Source organism: Phoenix dactylifera, chromosome 2, assembly GCF_051530095.1.
Source record: "Phoenix dactylifera cultivar Ajwa chromosome 2, Ajwa_hap1_PhDact_Kaust_v1.1, whole genome shotgun sequence".
NCBI lineage: Eukaryota > Viridiplantae > Streptophyta > Magnoliopsida > Arecales > Arecaceae > Phoenix > Phoenix dactylifera.
Window position 1 is genome coordinate 43,500,818 of NC_143191.1, and position 20,722 is coordinate 43,521,539.

The window sequence follows — 20,722 nt, forward strand, 5'->3', positions numbered from 1 at the left end:
AGACACAATAGTAACTGCTAAAAGCTTGTAGCTGCGATTGATGCATGGTAACTTAGCATATCTATAAATATAAATAAAACTAGTTCCATGCACGAAGAGTAAAGAGAACTAGAGTTATCACAAATCATATCAGTGGTCATAACCCCCATTGGAAAACCATCGAAACGAAGCTGTCCTCTACCAAGGCATCTCTCCTCTCCCCCTTTCCTTTGCCTTTCTTATTTCAGGCCTCAGCCAGAACTAGAGGGCCACTGAAGCAATGGCCATCCAGAGGGAGGATTACCATAAGGTTCTCATCACAAAGACCACAACAGTTTACCCAAGAGCTCACCCCCATGAGGCCAGAGTTATCCAGCTCTCCAATCTAGACAGAAAGTGCCCTCTGCTCATGTACTTGGTGTTCTTTTACAGATCACCTCCACCCCACCAACGCCTGTCAGCTGGCTCTCTTTTCTCTTCCTTAAAAACGGGCCTGGAGGATACCCTGTCTGCCTGGTACCCAGCTGCAGGGAGGCTGTTCTTAAGCCCACCCAATGGAAAGCTTGACCTGGTTTGCACCAATTCGGGTGCACTTTTAGTCGAGGCTGCTACTCGTTTGAAGATCTCAGAGCTTGGAGACCTCTCTCAGTACAATGACTTCTATGAACACCTTGTTTTCAGGCCTCCCTTATCCAGTAGCTTCTCTGACATGCCCCTTGTCGTTGCCCAGGCGAGTCCATGTAGTACTATGAGTTCATAGGCTTTTGCAGCTTAACCATATGTTTATTGTTATATTATCCTTGTTTTTTTTGACATGTAGGTGACTAAGTTTGGCTGTGGAGGGTATGCGATGGGAGTAGGAACAAATCACTCACTCTTTGATGGGTTGGCAAACTATAATTTCATGAATGCATGGGCTTCTAAAACAGTTGGAAAAGCAGATGAGGCGGTGGAACTGGTTGAGCCAGTGCATGAGAGGGGGAGGCTGTTGGTAGGCCGTGGTCAAATCGAAGAGAATTTAACTAGACCTGGGGGAAGAGAGAAGATGACAAGAGTCACAGCTGTTGATCATCTTTACCTGTTAATAGAACAGGCAGTCTTCATGAAACGCATGGATCCTGATGGAAAACTTCAGGGAGAGTACAAATTCTCAGACGTGGGCAGCGCAAACCATGAACAATCTGTTCTTAGGACCTTTTCTCTGAGAAGTTCCATGGTAGTGAAGCTTAAGAGCAAGGCAACCAGGGGCTTGAGTGGCACTTCATGCTCTTCCTTCGAGGTTGTGGCAGCACACCTATGGAAGGTAAAAGAATTTGATGGAACTCTATCCTTCCCCTCTCTCTCTCTCGCATAGACATATATACAAGAAATACCCTCATGTCGTGTTTCATATGATCTTGTGTCTTCATACAAATTTGCGTGGTATCGCAAATGAGGTATGCTTTTATATTCCGTCCCAGTAAATATTAGGCCCAAGCCTCACATTTATTGTAGAACAGTTATAGAATGGAACAGATATGGTAGAACCAAAGGAAATCTTAAGCATCATGTATAAATACACACGCACCCACACTCACACACACACACACACATGCATACATATTATTTATAAAGCAGAAGAATGCTTTCAGACATATCAACTTTGGCCATGTATGCTTTTCAGAAAGAACTACTGGGTGAGTAATGGTTTTAGCAAATCCATGTATACCTTCACTTTTCCCACGTGTAGCAGCAGTTAATCGTATATTTAATCATACCAAAATTTGTTAGGAGGTATATCTTAGAAACATCAACTGACTGAGCAAGGATTGTCTCTTGGTCTTGTATGTCATGCCATATCATTTGATGCATCCTTTCATCCTCCAAATCTCATTTTCAAAAGAGAAATAAGCTTGAAATGATAATATAGAGAGCATATGAAATTTTTACATGACCAGTTACTTCAACATGGCAGCAGAGAAATTACATAAACCTTCATCACTAAAAAAAAGTACCCATCACCCATCTTCTATCATGGATACAGCTCAACTACCTATATTAATCTTAAGCCCCTTTTATGTGTGCTGTTTAATAAAGTAAGCACAAGTTAAACAATATAGATTGGTTGTGATATATTGCTGGGTGTGGCAATAGGTCAAGTGATGAGGGCAGTCACACGCTTGCTAGCAAAATATCAGTATGATCTCATGGTGAAGGCTTGTTACAACACACACACATGCATACAAACATATCATATGAGGCATCAAAAACTGTCCTTTGTTCTAATGGTTATAAAGTTTACTTGTCCAAATAAATTGTTTACTGTACAAATTAATGAGGAGAATTCAGTGATAGCTAATGCAGGTTTTTGGCAATGTCACCAGATTTATGAAGTTTAGGACCAAACTACTTATTCACTCTAGAAATGTACCCATTCTTCTTCTTCTTCGCAAGCAAAGTGGTATGTACCACAGATTCCTCAATGTCATATCTCAAACCAGATCATAAAGTTGAGAGCTAATCAACACAAAATATTTTATTTTTCTAAATAACACATTCACTATGTGTTTTTAGACATTATAACGGAGTCATCTATCAAGTTACAAAAAGGTTATGAAGCAGTGTCTTTCTTCGCAAGTCTACATCCAAATAGAAGCTTTCATCTGCCATCATGACACTCTTCCAGCACACCTTAGCTGCTTTAGAGTTGGACTACGACAGTTCAACTAGACCAGGACAATGGCACATGATCGAGTACTATAGTTTGGCAATTGACAAAACCTACACGTTTAAACTTCACTAACATATATAGCTAAACATGATTTTGGATGCTATCTTCTTTAAGAGTTCGTTTTCTTGAACAGAACATGAGATAATTTTGTTTATGAACAATGCATGTGCAAAATTATAAAGAAAAGCAAAAATATGTATAAGTTTCATATATCTTTCATATTTTTCCTACTACTTTCGAGACATAAAAGCTTTCGTAAAAAGAACATTATCCGAAACATTTCAAAACTTGATTAGAATAATCAAATGTGGTTTTTCGTACTTAAGATTTTGCTTTAGTCTACCTTTAGGGAAATGAAGCAAGTATAACTCTTCATGACTATGCTGCTTCCTTGAGCAAGAATTGTATGCAAAACAAAGGCCACAGTTGTAATCAATCAGATCTATCATCAATATAGTTTTTTCACCGTAAAGATGAATATCACTCATTAAGAAGAACTCGGAGTAGATACTTATTTCACATGAAACCTAATCATGAACGAGATATAATAATGACAAAAAAGAGAGATCAATATATATGGACTATTTTTTTAATACAAAAAAAGATGATCTAATTTTACTCATATTATCTCGATCTATTTCTTTCCCAAACCTCTTTGATATCTATGTTGATCTATCAAGAGACTCCTCATTTTTATGAAGGTTCATTTTCTCTCTCTTTCTTTATATATATCTCTTTTTTATTTTGTAATGGGAGGAGTGGGGGAGGAATTATTAAAACACAGAAAAGGAACTTCACTTCATAGTCATCATAAGATTATAGATGAACTACAAATTACATCTTAAAATCAGATTTTCATGTCGGAAGAATCAATGAAGAAATTATATAGCAAAGTCATACAAACAGATTTAGCACTAGATCAACAATAATTAAGTATAGAAGTTTGATTAAATAGCCGAGTACCCATGTTGGCTAACTGAAAAAATGAATTACCATTTTGTTCTCTCTTCTAGGTACGCGGAATGAACTATATCAATTTGTCCTGTTACACATTTAATTGTATCATATAGTACTAAGACAATAAAATGCCTTCTCATTCTATAAATTGATTTTTTTACTCTGTAAGAGGTAAGCAAAAATTGTTGTAGGAAAGACACTTATGTACACCCTACAGGCAAGTAAATAAAATCAATTTAATTCATCTAGTTTTATGAATTAAAAATTGCTTCATGCTAACTTGCATATTATTGAAAAGAAATTTTATGATCATCTAAACCTCCATGGATCATAGAATGAATTATTATCACATCACATCAATTTATGCATAACAAAATATGCAATCTTTTATGTTTCACATTATTAAGTTTAAGTTGCTTTAGAAAAGGTTCAAACTCATATACTACTATGAGTAATAAGAAAACAAACTAAATGCAAAAGACATTCTTCAAAAAAGTGGATAGAATGAAATTAGAAAAATTATGAAAAAAGATAAATACATATGTACATTTAAAGTTCTGTGACGTTGTAATCACCACTCATATCTCGCAAAGTCACAAGGAATGCTGAAAGAACTTTGGGAAATGCTAGACTAAAATAGTTATTTAATATGGGTTGAAATAATTGTTACTAATCAACTCTTGACAAGGTAAATTTGTTACTTATTCTCCTTCATAGCTTTATTTCTTAAGGACATTATCGATAGATCATAACTATAGGTAAAATTGAGGTACAACATCTGAAAAAGATGATTAAAAGATATATAAAAGATGTTTTTTTGTGGTTAGAGGTCAGATTACTATACTTGAGATTTTTATCGCTTTTTCTTAAGGCAAAAGGAATTATAACTTATGATTGGAGAAGTCTAATTAGAATTATCACTGTTATAATAGATGGTTATCAAGGATGACTAGAATTGCAGTTTGAGCCGAAGATTAATGCTAAAAATAACATCTAACAATAAGTTTTTAGGTCAATCTCAATGGACTAACAGAGTTGAAAAAGAAGGTTTTGGTAATTAGATGTAGGGGCTGGAAATTGATAGTCTACAGTGGTGATTCTTTCATTTGAAATTTGTTTGAAAGAAGTATAGCATAATAAATATATTCACAAGAGAATTTTAACTAGGTGATGTAGAGGTATTGTTCTGAATGTTTTGTATCATTGTTGGAGGTTCTTGAGACTTGAAAAGTTATACAAAGTTCATTGTGCACTGAAAAATAAGTATATCAATGCAAAAGCAGCAGGACTAGATTATACACAGAGAAATGAACAATATGGTAGCAAACTTTAATAAGAGGAGCTTGTATTTGTGTCCAGCAATCAGAAGATGCTAATGGAAAACCGAGAAAGAGAAAAACAGTGAAATTTAAATAAGAAGATTAACAAAGGATTTTTTTTCTAATGGTAGGAGAAAAATTCCCAAACTCAACCTAGCTTGACAATCATTGTTAGAGGTCATTGAGACTTGAAGAAAAGTTTTACAAAGTTAACTGTGTACTAAAAAATAAGTATATCAATGCAAAAGTAGCATTACTAGATTATAAACATAGAGAAATGAACAGGATAGTGAGCTTATATTTGTCTCTAGCAATCAGGAGATGCTAATGGAAAACCTAGAAAGAGAAAATATAGTGACATTGGAAAAAGAAGATTAAAAAAGGATTTTCTAATGCTAGGAGAAAAATTCCAAAACCTCGGCCTAGCTTAACAAGATGTTATAAATTGGTAATGATTTATGGTCATTTGAACATTTTATGCACATGCATACTCGTATATCCGTATGGAGTATGTTTTGAAATCCAAATCCTTACTGAATTTATGGTGTAGAGGAATATATATTGGCTTACTAAAGGATAAATAAAACAATGATATATACCTCTTAAACTTGTAAGTGGAGCATGACATAAACCAGCTACACTTATGGAATGTATAAAATTGTAAGAAATTATGGAAATGACGGTTATATATATATATATATATATATATATATATATATATATATATATATATATATATATATATATATATATATATATATATATATATATATATATATATATATATATATATATATATATATATATATATATATATATATATAGAACAAACCTTAAGATTCAAGAAGATGTATCATGAATATCACTAGCGAGATGCATGTAAAAAGAAAAAAAATGAGTATACATACAGGACAAAGTACTTGATAACGGAGAGGCAAACCACAAGAAATCTTGAGGAGCTCAGATACAAATTTTAAGGTCTTATAAATCTTGATCTATAATAGACTAAAGTGCTAAAGTGAAAGTTAGAACAATTAATTGAAAGTCTTTAGGATGCATGCTCGTAGTAAAATGTTGCTATAGTATCATTCACATGACCACTAAGATCTACTAGAATAATTGTATAGCTCTAAGATTTAGTAGACATCATCTCCTTAGGAATTGGTGTGGACATATACAAACCTTATGTGATATAATGGATAACAATATTTTAGAATGACTGAATTACATCTGAAAATTTTCCTCCCAACGTTTATGCACATCTTCTTTTCTATTGTTTTTATAAGTTTAGTAAAAATCACTGATACCAAAGGTCATGCATATAGCATATAGACCGATGATGCAATTGATAGAAGAGTCAGAAGGGTGGAAGACTGAAAGCGTGACACTTTCTTCGACCTCATTTATGGAAAAAAAGCAACATATTAACATTAATAAACTAATTTTGGCAATGAAAGTACCTATGTATTAAGGTGCTGTTGATGGGTTCAGAGTGCAAACATTTTATCTTTCTTCAAAGAATACTATTTCATTATATTTTTTTTCAAAGAATACCATTTAATAAATCATCAAGAAGTGTGCGTGCCCATGCACACCTGTTTGTCTTGTGTCTAGTCATCACTATATCCTTTAGAAAATTTGCTGTGAGATGCCATACGTAGTTTTCTTCTCATAGAAGTCAATATTTTAAGAAGTTTAAAGTGAAGTGCATGGAGGTCAAGGATAGTTTATTCATAGTTAAATTTTTTTCAGCAAGTGTCATGTGAATAACAATTTTTGCAAGTAAATCTGTTCCTATAAGAGTTTTCTTCTTCCATATGGCCCCTTTTTAAGCTGTTTATTGATAGTAGATTTCTCTCCTTTTAAGCCCTTGTGTTCTTTTTTCTATGCTATTACAATTTCTGATAGCTAATGATATTGGTCTACTTGAAGTAGATTGCTTCAAATATATGATACAATGTTTATGATCCGGAAGAGTCTCGACATTTTTATCAAAGTGCCAACCATTATTTCTATTAAGCCCAATTACCATTTAATTTGATGATAATCAATCTGATGTTTGATTAATAATATAAAGTTCAACTCATACATCTTCAAGGAACAGACTAATAGAAAGCACATGTACATGGACAGTTTTTATAACATAGTACATGAATAATAAACAGTAGTATAAGATTTGATAATAAAATCACATGAAAGTTTCATAACAGTCTACATAATTTCAGTAAGTCATACGAGTATCAGTTCTGAGATTTCATTGTGAGGAGGAAGGATAAAAGTTTTCTCATGGTGAGTTTATAAGAACATAGTTCAAATCAAATAATCTCATGCAATAGATCTATGGTTGAGGACACATTAAACCATTTCTCTCATTCTATTTCTAATATGTATATCCCTGAAGCTTTTCAAATGATAATAGCATCAAAAGTGCATAAAGAGGGTCAGTTTTCAAGTTATTCAAAAGCCATTACAAACGACTGTTTGATCCGTATTGGCTATTATCCTTTTATTTTCACATAAAATTGTGAAATTCTTGAAAATACAGGCTATGGAGCAACCTTAGGAACTGGAACACTTTTCTTGCCAATGAACCCCTAGAAAAACTCATGTTTCAGTTCACCTTTGTTGAGAAACTAGCTTGGATTTGCTCAACCAGAAAGTACTAGTTCCTGTAGCACTGAGGCTTGGCCTTGAATCACTAGGTTTCAGCTTGTTTTGTTTTGTTTCGTTCTCTTTTTTTTTTCTTTTTTTTTTTTCAGAAGAGATTGTAGCTTGCTTTGCTCCAACATAAATAGCGACCAGAAAAGGATTATAGCCAAGAGAACTATATAGTTTCAAACAAATGTAAATAAAATGGCATAACTGACATTAATTATAAAGTTCTTTCCAGAATATCCTTCACAAATTTCTGCATAAACCTCAAGGATCAAATTTACAGTCAGTTTGTGCTTAATTTGAAACTGACAGCAAGAATTCCATGATCTCTTCAAGTAAATGCCGGAGTGTCACAAAGTATTTTAATGTCTCTAACTTTGTTTGTACAGCTGAATCCTTTCTATTGCTATATGACCAGAGCTCCTCCGTTCTAATTCACTCAATTTAACTAAAACCCCTTTTTGAACAGCATAACCTGGTTTGATTCAATTTGGTTATAGCCTTACCACAGTTAAAACGAAGTATCTTCGAACAGATTTTCTCAAATAATTCATGTTGAGCATTGGGGTTTCACCAAATATCAAACATAAAAATCCTGGTCATTCTATTTCAGAAAGCCTTCCATTTATCTATGAAACTTCCACTTACATTTGTATTCCTAGAGAGGCCTTGATCCAATGGTTCGCATGGAGGAAATCTCTGGTGGACTGGAAGAAGAAAAGGTAAGCTATCCACGTTTGACTAAGCTTGTGCGAAAGTTAGTTCATGCGGAGATTTTTAGTGGCTGAAAAGAGAGGAGGTAAGCTATCTCTATCTACTACCTATGCTTTAGCTAAAGTCAGCTACACTGAAAGCATTCTTCTGCAGAAAAGCCAGACGTAGTATCTAGATGTGGTTCATATTTCACTCATCACAGCATGTTTACCAAAATGCATGTGGCTTCATATGCCAATCTATGTTCACTTGCTGCAGGCAAGGACTAAAGCCTTAGGAATACCAAAAGATAGAACGGTGTGCCTCCAATTTGCAGTGGACACGAGGACCAGGATGGATCCAACCCTGCCCAAAGGGTTCACAGGGAATGCCTACGTGCTCTCCTCCATCTCATGCACCAGTGGAGAACTCGAAAGGGAAACCCTGGCAACAATCATTGAGAAGATAAAGGAGGCAAAGCAATCTGTGAACAATGACTACGTGGGAGCCTATCTGGAGGCGCTCGAAGCTCCACAAGGCGTGCTCCCTCCGCTGCCTGAGCTTACGATGGTCTCGGACTGGACAAGAACTCCCTACCACAAGGTGGATTTTGGGCTCGGAGATGCAATCTATGTGTCGCCATTGGCTTCTCCTTTCCAACAGGTTGCCTACTTCATGCAGAGTCCGAATGATGGAGGAGGGATTGAAGTCAGAATTGGTTTACTTCAGAAGCATGTCCCTGCTTTCTCTCACTATTTCCTGGATAAGTTGTAATAAGTTTAATTATAGGTCTTTAAACCAAAGGGCCAACCTATATATACTTTTCAAGGGCTATAAACGCTAGTATAAATATATTTGTGTCATGGATGACGTTCCTTTACTAAGTTTCTGACCATGGATAACAAAATGAAAATACTTTTCTGGGGTAATTCTGCTAGGTTATTGCTGTCATATTAAAGTTTGTTTTTATTAACGTTGTGCATGAATCTGAGCTAAGATTATCTGAGTACATTACACAGTTTATGTACAATTCTGACAAGGGACAAAAATTAGGAATGCTTCTCGAAAAGATTAATCCTTTAAAAATATTGTAGGCAATCCTTCTGGGCATGACTATGACAGTCATGTCAATTTGGCTACATAGTCCCGATCCAAGGACTAAAATCCGGGATATGTATGATCCCTGACCTTGATAATCTTTATCATACCGAGATGGGAATATGTTCGCCATCAAATTTCGATTTATAGTGCAATGTTGAAATGGACTTATGACCAAACAGCAGGCAAATCCAATGGTGTGGGGATTTTTTTTGGTTTTAAGGAAAGGGGTTAGAAGGTCGAACCTGAATATTAGAAATGGTTAAAGGATGACATATTTTTCCAATATGTTATTCTTTAGTGTTAGCGGAACTAATTGCAATTGGATTAGTTCCAAAACACACCATTCGATGCACTTGAATGAATATTCATATGTGATTGTTTACAAATTGAGAATTAGTAATAAGCATTCTAAAAGGCCACTTAATCAAGGCGATGCTAATCTATTTCAATTTGCCATCCCAAGTTCATAAGTAAAACAGTAATATTTCAATTTACCTTCACAAGTTCATAAATAAAACAGTATCATGCATAAGCCTAACACACTTAAAGTTTCTAATATATTGCCGTCAAAATTAATCACGTGCAGCCAGAGAAGTGGAATAACAGAAGCAGATAGTCTTATCACTTTAATTCGTCAGTCTGCATACTAAAATTTTCTGGTGGCTAAGATAGATAGCAAATTAATTTTGGTTCTTTGGCTTAATATTAGTGACTAATACAAAGGGCGACAGCTTCTTGCAGACTGCTTTAGATGTTCTCTACCTGGTTGACACCTTTACTTTTCATTATCACCACGTTACTTGCTCATAATGTCGTTAATATACAAATTAGAAAGGAGCATCTGATCACATTTAGTGAGGAATATAACTCCAGATTTAACTAAAATAAATAACTGTATTAGATGTTGATGAAAAGGTCAAGCTGCTAGTAAAATTACATTACTAAAAATCACCATACTACAGAGGCAATCCAGCTACTGAGTTTAGTGGTAAAATAAACATCAATCAGCGCCAACTAAATCACAAGTAGAGAAGAGCAAGATATTATAAGCTCGGGCTGCAGAGATTGGCTGCAGCATAAATACAGAGCATATTAGATTTGACATCGGCCAACCTAAGGCATGCATCTACATTTCTCCAGGAGTAAGAACATAATATTACAAACGCTTTTAGTGCCGTTCGTCATCAAAAATATAAATAGACATTACAGTTCATCGCTATTGAAGAAACACCTGATATGGTTACAAAGAGCAAGTAGCGAAAATTTTACTAAACCACAAGTCATGCATCTTGCCAGCCCAGTTGACGGGCCCGCCTTTCCCAGAGTGCCGTGATCTTCTTCTCTTTAGTCAGCCCTGCCTCAGCCCGCTCTCTGGCCTCCTCACATATCTCTGTTGCAGCATTGCACTTCTCAGCCTCTTTTTGATACTGAGTAGCCATTCTTTTTGCTTCAACAACGGTGGCATTCTTGTGATGAGTATGCTCTTCAGCAACAACCTCCTGCAGCTTCAGCTCCTCTGTGAGGAGATCCACAAACTGCTTCTCCATCTCCTTGTTGAGCTCCGGATCATGTTTCCCACAATCTGTCATGTGAAATGGTGTATCCACCAGCAAGTTTGATAAGAACAAAGAACATCACAGTGCTGGATTATAGTGTAAACAGAGCCGCCAATACAAAATAGAAGGTGAAGGGGCAATGACAGGGTCAACGACAATGAAGCAGTGACCTCATATTGATAAACATACTCTCTGATATCGCATGCATGGATTGTGAACAAAAAGCCTTTACGCAACTGCAGTGAAATTTGACCATTTTTAATTTTTAGATACTACATTGCTTCACACATCACATGTATATACATGCAATCCACAAACACAATGCAAACCAAGCGCACAATTTTATTACTTACCATTGCTGGAGTACAGAAGAACCATTCTCCGTTGGCATACAAAGAAAGGTTTTCTCAGAACGGTGGGTCATATATGTGTACGCGCAGATCCATTATTTCATTTGCAAGGCAAACTATGTTTCACATAAGTCTTTTTATGATTTTGTTCCTCTAAATAGTGCACATTCAAATTTATCTTTTCTTTTTCCCCTTCACAGATAATTCTTCCATGCTCAGCTTCAGGGACCGGCAAATTTTGGTAATAAAAAGATTCTTTTCTTGAAAATTAATCATCTAATCCTACCGACCATCAAATTTTCCTTTGTGAGTCAACTGTCACAATGATCTCATTAAAGAAATGATGAAGCAAGCTTTAACATATATGGCCCCCATTTCTTTAGAACATTTGCAATCGACATGCCAAGAGAAGACAAAGATGAACTCCCAAGACCTCACCCAAAAAGCCACCTAGAAAGTATTATCTCGGTTTCTTGGTCCAGTATAAGTATCCCAGATCTTCCCAGCACAAAACTAATGTAGGACTAAACATATGCCCATACAAGTTTTCACATACTCTCCTTGTTTAAGTCCTAGTATCCTTGCTAGACTACTTCTCTCGTTTAAATCCTAGCGTCCTAGTGTCCAAATCCATTCAAATCCAATAATAAGCAATATTATCAGCTCATGGTTAGCCCTAATGAACCCATGCTGCAATGTGCCCCAGTTCACATAGGCCATGGATTGGATCCACTTTGATATCATTTGTAACGACCAAGGACCTCCCCCAAAAAGACTAGCCAGAAGGTATTATTTGAGCTCTTTGTTCCTGTATAAGTACCCAAGATCTTTCTAGTGTATAACCAATGTAGGACCAAACATGCCCGTATAGATCCTCACGTAATAGTGTATAAGCTAGAATTCGAACAAGTGATCTGCTCTTTGAATACCAAGCCCGAAACCACCGGGCTAGAATCACTCAGCCCTCCATGCGGTAAATACAAGGAGGTGATATCTTAATGAATAACACATCATGAATTCATGCATCCACAGATACATAGGCATATGTAAACACATAGGAATATAAAGTATAAAACAATATTCTGAGGCCTTACCGGAACTCTTTGATGCAATTTGTGTGTAATTCAACTGCAGAAAAATGAAGCACAAGTACAATATGTATGAGCGCTAAACTACTAACCATAAAGCAACTTACCCATCTTATGTGGCAAAGACTAGCAGACTAAGGCAGGGATGCATGATCTTTCATTCTCTTATAGCAAGGAGATGGATTTTTTAAAATGCCAATGCTAGAGAATATGTTTTACCTTCCAAAATTTGCATATCAGATGTCTAGCATGTCAGATACTCTAATGTCAAGAAAATACAAGGAAAATAAGACCAAAACTGGCAGGAATAAGCAAGAAAAAGGACTAATACCAGATAAGTGAAAAGAGATGCATGAATTAAACATCATATCTAACTTCTTCGAAAACACAGGCACACACTTATATGCATATTTCTACACTTCTTTAAAAGCATAGACACACGCATATATACACAGCACGCACGTGACTGAGAGAGATAGATAGATAGATAGATAGAGATAGAGATAGAGAGAGAGAGAGATTCTTCATGGGATGAGTTTAAACCTGTAATTGAGAGGTTTATCAATCCTGCAAAAGAATAAAAATTCAATAAGTCACTGCTTGGAATGACTAAGCAAAATGCAGTAATCATATAACTTACAAGAATCAAGAAGATACAAGCGCAGTTATAAAAAAGAAGATGACCATTTCTGACTCACAGTTTGCAGGAAAAGTAAGCTCCTTTCAGAGGATACTATAATACAACATTAACACAGTTTCAATTGTACTGGATTTTATAAACCAAAGAAGTTATCATACAGTTATAATATATGAAACCTTTATCTTACTCATGAATATTGGATTTATCAATGAAATAGGGGAAAAAGGGAGAGATATTCCTTTTTAGTGAGATAGCTCCTACTGCCTTAATAGGAAGACCAGTTCAAGATGCAAGGGCAAAAGGAAAGCCACAAAGGAGAAAGAAAAATAAAAGAAACCAATATAGATAAGAAACCACAAAGGCAAAAGACTGGGTTCCTGAACACTGGGAGCCAGTTGCAATGTTCAATCCAAGATGTTTGATGTGAATTCATACGCACACTCACACACAAAGAAATCCAGATGTCAATTTTCTTTCTAAAACATCACAAAAAGCATGATGTCTAAATCAATCCTCTCTAACCTAGCTATAGTTGTCAGAAGGAATTTGTTAGACAGCATATCTCCTCAAAGCCAATGTCCTGCAGCAAGGCCCCGTCACTTGCATCTGTTTGCAATCTATTCCTCCCAAGGGATTGAACAAAGAAATAAGATAATACGCTGATCTTCACCACTCAACAGAAAAGGGAGAAAAAAGATTTGGGCAAAAGAGGCTAACTTCAGACATCTAATCTGAAGATCCATAGTTAAAGTTCTCGGCATTTCCTAGAAAATTTTCCAGCAAGAGACGAACATGCTGTAGGAAGGTACTTTATAAAATAACAAGTTCCATTTTCCAGGGTTCCCTTCTCCGAAAAAAGAAAAAGGTTGTTGGAAAAAAGGGAGCAACGTGCATCGTCAATAAAATCTGTTCTACCTTTTTTTTCACCATCCTAAACTATGAATCTCTTCAATGCCACACTCCCAATATCGCAGTATCATAGACAAATTGACATGTGACCTACTTGCTTCCTGTTTGATCTAAAATATTTTTCTCAGCTCATGTGGTACGGTTTTAGGATATGTTGAGGCAGTAACACGTATAGAGACACTGGAAGGAAATCATATTACTAAGTGAAATTCTCACAGGAAAGTAAAACAATCCAATTGAAAAGGTAAAATAACTAATTTGCAAGAAATTACCGTGTCAGGAAGTCCAAATAAAAATCACAACTCAACAATTTAAACGGCAGGAAGTAATGAATCCCCCTAGATCTAGCTACCCATTCCAACATTAACGAACAATAGCTAATTAATAGGAAAGATTGGAGCTTTTTTATCCATCTTCCTTGTCCAACAAGATCAATCATCATCAAACCCAAGATCGCATAACGAATAATAACCTAAATTCATTCCAAACCCCGAATCACAAAATTGAACGCTAACGAATCATCAAAACCCCGAATAATTTGGCGCAAAAAAAAAGAGAGACAGAGAGAGAAAGCAACCAAAAAGAACGGGGAGGGGAGCAAGAATGCAGGAAAAGAGTACCAGGCGCGATCTTGTGGAGGGAGAGGGGAGGGGGGCAGTCGCAGACGCAGGGCGCGCAGGCCGAAGAAGAGTGGGAGGAAATCCCACCACCGAAGCCCTTCTTGTATCTCCAGTAGAGGGCTGGACCCGAGACGCAGAGAGCGGACGCGACGGCGAACAGCACTAGGCAGCACTTCACGCACGCCCCCGACCGCCGTGACCCGCCCGACATCTCCCCTCGCTCTCGCTCCGCTACACTCCCCTCTCTTCTTAGATCCGATCCTTTCAACAGCGGCTGCGCTGCCGTCAACGAGCCGTGCGTGGGAACGGGGAATGTTTGGTCAGAGGAGTAGTGGAGCTGGAGTAATTAATTAGAGTGATGATGAGAAGGGTAGGCAGAACCGCAACATAAATACCACCACTGTGTGAATTAAAGACTCGTTAACAAGAAAAAAACTAATACATATATGTCCATATATGTACATATATGTATGTACATATATGTATGTACATATGTACATACATATGTACATATATGTACATATATATGTATACATGATCGTTCAATGAGATGAAGATACATGATTTTGCTCTAGATACCATGATTGAAGTTAAAAAATTATATATATGTTATTGCCGGAAATCGGACCCGGGGTGACCGTGATCCAGAAGGAGGAGCTTCTGCTGCAGAGCGGTGGGCCGATGGCGGACGGCTGTCTTCGGCAGACCTGCAAGAAGCCTGGGCCGGGGATCCGGCGAAGGCCCTCTAATGCTTAAGTCAGAGAGGGATCTTTAGATATTTTAATGGAGAGATCTTTTCCGGCGAGGGAAGAAGATGCCTCTCTTCCCGGAGTCCCCCCCTCTTTATAGGGGGTGTAGCGGTTACTCGCAATCGGATATGAATGTGCAAATCTTGGGTTAAATGAAGTATCTTAGATGGCACGAAATTTCAGGCTAGCTGGCAATCGGTTGAGATTGTAAGGATTCAAATGTTGACAGCTGTTGTGGTGGAGACTGCGGGATTTGATCCTAAATATGGAAGATTTTGTGACCTCTTCTTTAAGTAGACGCTCTGATTTAAAGACCGGCTTGACTATTGGTGGAGTCGGGGTCGGTCTCAGCTTCTGACTAGGTCTTCCTTAGCCTCGAGGTCAATCGGGCTTTGCTCAGCCGAGACCATGCTTGCGGAGGCCATGCTTACCGAGATCACACCTGCCGAGGCCATGCCTGCCGAGGCCATGCTTGTTGAGATCACGCCTGCCGTCGGATTCAGGTGCTTTAATCATATGTGTTGGGTGGTCTACTTTTTTCCTCATCACTACCCCCGACTTCCGAGGTCGAGCCATTTTCGAGCTCGGGTGAAGGAAGTAGCCGATTCTGTCATGCTGATGAGATTGGGCGGTTTCAAATGATTTTGTTGTTTCGAAAGAAGGGGAAAAGGTACTTTTGGGTGTTTTTTAATGAAGGCACGAGGCGCAGCTTTTTATTTTTCGAGGTAATTTTGAGTTGCGGTTTCATAATGGAACTCCAGTGTTCGAAGAGACGGCTGCTCCCAAGACTGCTCCAGCAGACTGCCCCGAGGCTGGTGCCGAGGTCGCCACTACTTCCGAGGCGGCCTGAGATTCTGCCTTTCTTTTTTTTTTTTACAAGTTTGTAAATGAGGTCAGCCGCTAAAACCACTGTACAGCTAAACGGGCCGACCTCGGAGTCAGTGTCCCTGTACTTAGCCTTAAGGCTTTTTATCAATAAAATATATGTTTTCTTCATCTGGTATGAATTTTGTTGCATCTCCGGACTTGTCTCTGCTTGTGTTTTCGACAAAACTTTGTCTTTGATCATTTGGGCAAGACTTCGTGCGTCATTCAATTTTGAATCCGATTCCGACGCTTTTCAAAAGATTTTACTAAATCTCCGGGCATGGATCTAGTTGTAGCGTAGGCTTAGTCAAGCTGTTATTCGACCATTGGAATCGTGAGCTATTACAGGCTTGAGTGCCCTTCGATCCATAGTATCTGCCCTAGGCATCTTGAACTGTAGTCGGATTTTCGTTAGGTAGTACCCGAGGTCGAGGGAGTCTTAGCTTGCGGTCGACTCAGCCGTCGGGACGTCATTAGATAGTACCCGAGGTCAAGGGAGTCTTAGCTCGCGGTCGACTCAGCGGGGCATCCCGAGCTTGGTCGGGACGTCATTAGGTAGTACCGGAGGTCGAGGGAGTCTTAGCTCGCGATCGATGCAGCGGGACGTTCCGAACTTGGTAGGAACGTCATTAGGTAGTACTCGAGGTCGAGGGAGCCTTAGCTTGCGGTCGACGCAGCGGGGCGTTCCGAGCTTGGCCGGAACGTCATTAGGTAGTACTCGAGGTCGAGGGAGTCTTAGCTCACAGTCGACTTAGTGGGGCATCCCGAGCTTGGTCAAAACGTCATTAGGTAGTACCCAAGGTCGAGGAAGTCTTAGCTCGAAGTCGACTCAGCGGGGCATTCCGAGCTTGGTTGGAATGTCATTAGGTAGTACTCGAGGTCGAAGGAGCCTTAGCTTGCGATCGACATAGTAGGGCGTCTCGAGCTTGGTCGAGACGTCATTAGGTCTCCCCAAGTGACTCGAAGCATTTTTCGATGTTATGAGGACACTTTCTGTTGTAATAAGGACCTGTGGTTGATAAGCATATCAACATTAGGAGAAATTCTGAATGGTTAAGAGAAATCCTTGAGGAATGTCTTATTGGATTTTCATGCATTTGAAAGAGACCCTTAAAAGGGCTTTATTGATAATATATCCTGAGGCTCTTGGAGTTCCAACTTCAAGGAATGAGGGTTCCATCGAGGGACTCTAACTTGTATGCTCCGAGCCGTTGGATCCGAACGACTCGATATGATCCTTCCCAATTTGGGGCAAGCTTCAGGCTGAGAGGCTTCAGCTTTCCTCAGGACGAGATCACCCACTTTGAAGAGCTTGACCTTGACTTTAGAGTTGTAATATTATGCCACTTTCTGTTGATATCTTGCCATGCGGTTTCGAGCGGCTTTCCTTGTTTCTTCAAGAAGATCTAAGTTGCTTCTGAGTCGTGATGAGTTGGAAGCTGCATCGTAGTTCTCCACCCTTGATGATGGAAGCTGCTTCCGTTCCATAAGCTAGGTTGAATAGGGTTTCACCGGTAGGGATTCGGAATGTGGTTCTGTAGGCCCAGAGGACATTGTAAAGGTCTTCGACCAATTGCCCTTTAGATCGATCGAGTCTGGCTTTAAGTCCTTGAATGATGGTCCGGTTTGTCACCTCCGTTTCACCATTAGTCTGGGGATGAGCGACCGAGATAAAACGATGGTCAATGTCGAGCTCGGAACGAAACTTCTTGAAGCGGGTATTGTTATGGCCGTTGTCGGATATGATGACGCGGGGGAGCCCAAACTTGCAGATTATCGATTTTCAGATAAATTCTCGCATCTTTGGCTCGGTGATTTGGGCCACTGGTTCAGCTTCGACCCACTTAGTGAAATAATTAATGGAGACAATGAGAAATTTTCTTTATCCAGTAGCTTGGGGGAACGGTCCCAATATGTCGATCCCCCATTGGGCAAATGGCCAAAGGGCACTGATTAAAGTCAGTGGAACTGAGGGTCGGCGCTGAACATTAGCATTCCTCTGGCATCGGTCACACCTTTGGACGAAGCTTGTAGTGTCTTTTTGAAGTGTAGGCTAGTAATATCCTTAGCGTAGAATTTTGTAGGCCAAGGCCCGACCTCCTAGGTGGTTCCCGCAGATCTTCTCATAAACTTCTCGCATGGCATAATCCGCCTCCGAGGAATGGAGGCATCTGAGGAGCGGAGACGAGAAGAACCTGCGATATATTTTGCCTTCATACAGGAGGTATCGAGAAGCCTGGCGTTTGACTTGATGGGCCTCGAGCTCATCATCGGGGAGAACTTCATTCTGTAGGAAGTTGACAAATGAATCTATCCAGCTCGGCTCAGTTTCGATGCAGAGGGCCGACTCAGGCTCTTCGGTGCTTGGTGTTTTAAGATACTCGAGTGTTGTGGTTCTTGGGAGGTCGCTTATGCGGGAAGTCGCCAGCTTTGATAGCAGGTCAGCCCTTGTGTTCTCTGTTCTGGGGATGTGCTGAATGTCAAAGGTGTTCAACGTAGAGGTGATATTTCATACCTTCTGGAGATACTTTTGCATTGATGTCTCCCTTGGTTCAAAAACTCCTAAGATTTGGCTCACGACCAGTTAGGAATCACTAAAGACTTTTAGGCTGCCGACCTTGAGCTCCTTCACCAATTTCAGTCCAGCAATGAGATCCTCGTACTCCGCTTCGTTGTTCAAGACCGGAAACTCGAGGCATAAAGTTTGCTCCGCGACCACTCCATCTGGGCTGGTAAGAATGAGGCCTGCTCCACTACCCCCCGAGGTTGAGGAGTCGTCCACATGTAGAATCCATGGCTGCTCTGAAATGTCTTCCTTTGATGTGAGCTTGGTCTCGGGGTCGTCTGGCAGGTTGCATTCCAATAGAAAGTTGGCGAGCACTTGTGCCTTGACTGCCGGCTTCGGGCGGCACTCGAGGTCGAATTTTTCGAGCTCGACCGCCTATTTTGCAATTCTCCCCGTACGATCCGATCGCTATAGAACTTGTTTTATGGGTTGGTCAGTTAATACGGCCACAGTGTGAACTTGGAAGTACGGTCAGAGCCTTCGGGCCGAGATGAGTAGTGTGTAGGCCGTTTTCTCTAATTTGGAGTATCGGGTCTCTGCATCTCGCAGAATTCAACTGGTGTAGTATATTGGTTTTTGAGATTTGTCTTCTTTCCGAACTAGGACCGAGCTCATTGCTACCGGGAACTTGACAAGGTATAGATAAAGGAGCTCGCCCTGCTGAGGTTTCGTGAGCAATGGAGGAGAGGCAAGATGAAACCTGAGTTCTTCGAAGGCTTGTTGGCACTCTTCGGTCCATATGAAGTTCTTTGGCCATTTGAGAATCCTGAAGAAAGGGAGACATCGCTCTGCCGACCTCAAGACAAACCTTCCCAAAGCTGCAACTCGTCCAACAAGCCGTTGTACTTCTTTGACCATTCTTGGTGGTGCCATCTCCTACAGTGCTCGGATCTTTTCTGGGTTCGCTTCGATCCCGCTTTGAGTTACCACGAAACCGAGGAACTTGCCCAAGGTGACTCCAAAGGCATACTTTGTGGGGTTGAGCTTCATTTGATACTTTCTGAGAGTGGAAAATACTTCGTCGAGGTCGGCTATGTGATGTTCGGCCGTCTGGCTTTTCACGAATATGTCGTCCACATAGACCTCCATGTTCCGGCCTATCTGGTCCTTGAAGACCTTGCTGACCAGCCTTTGGTAAGTTGCCCCAGCGTTCTTTAACCCGAATGACATTACCTTATAGCAATAGAGGCCTTTGTCAGTGATAAAGGTTGTCTTTTTCTTATCTTCGGGCACCATCCGGATCTAATTGTATCCTGAGAAGGCATCCATGAACGTCAGCAGCTGGTGTCCCGAGGTAGAATCAATGAGCTGGTCGATTCTGGGAAAGAAAAACTGTCTTTCGGGCAGGCATTGTTCAGGTCGGTGTAGTCCACCCACATGCAGTACTTCCCATAATCTATTTTCACGAGGACCACGTAGGTGACTTCTCTGATAAAGCCGGCCTCAAGAAGTTTATTCTAGTGCAAAGCTCCGTTTTTTCTGCCTAACGGGCTTGTAGGTTGGGCTCACCTAGAGTAGGTGAACCATAACTTTAGGATTTATTCCCGGCATGTCAGTGGGCGACCAGGCGAATACGTCGGTATTGGCTTGGAGAAATTTGATCATGCGGTCTCGCTTATGAGGGCTTAGGCTGGAGTCGACCTGTACGGTTTGATTCGGGCGGTCCTCTCTCAAGGGAATTTGAAGTAGAAGCTCCCCGAGCTCTGTTCGTTGCTTCCCAGGCTCGTCCTGCACTTTCAAGGTCTCAATAGGTAGCACCAAGGGCGGGACTTGGACTGATTTTCAGCCGGTTGTTTTGCTTTAAGGGTCGCCATGTAGCATTGCTTGGTCGTTGCTTGGTCCCCTTGAACTTCGCCGACTCTCCGTTCGGTGGGGAACCGCATGAGCAGATGGTAGGTTGAGACTATGGCCCGGACGGCATTGAGTCCAGGTCGGCCGAGAATAGTATTGTAGACTGAAGCCA

At 39.7% G+C, this 20,722-nt stretch overlaps 2 protein-coding genes across 2 annotated transcripts; one reads left to right on the forward strand and one right to left on the reverse strand.

The window, feature by feature from the left end:
- The first annotated feature begins 93 nt into the window (after positions 1–93).
- Positions 94–9,242, forward strand: BAT1 (HXXXD-type acyl-transferase family protein). The gene is made up of 3 exons (XM_008791782.6): positions 94–709; positions 800–1,282; positions 8,593–9,242. Exons 1-3 carry the CDS (start codon positions 260–262, stop codon positions 9,085–9,087), a joined length of 1,428 nt encoding a protein of 475 aa, XP_008790004.4. The 5' UTR covers positions 94–259; the 3' UTR covers positions 9,088–9,242.
- Positions 9,243–10,440: 1,198 nt separating this feature from the next.
- On the reverse strand, positions 10,441–14,946 carry NKS1 (ubiquitin-associated protein (DUF1068)). Its single transcript, XM_008791783.5, has 3 exons — positions 14,578–14,946; positions 12,952–12,975; positions 10,441–10,996 (listed from the first exon to the last, which is right to left on the reverse strand). The coding sequence occupies exons 1-3, from the start codon at positions 14,786–14,788 to the stop codon at positions 10,695–10,697; spliced, it is 537 nt and encodes a 178-aa protein (XP_008790005.3). The 5' UTR covers positions 14,789–14,946; the 3' UTR covers positions 10,441–10,694.
- Between the last annotated feature and the right edge of the window lie 5,776 nt (positions 14,947–20,722).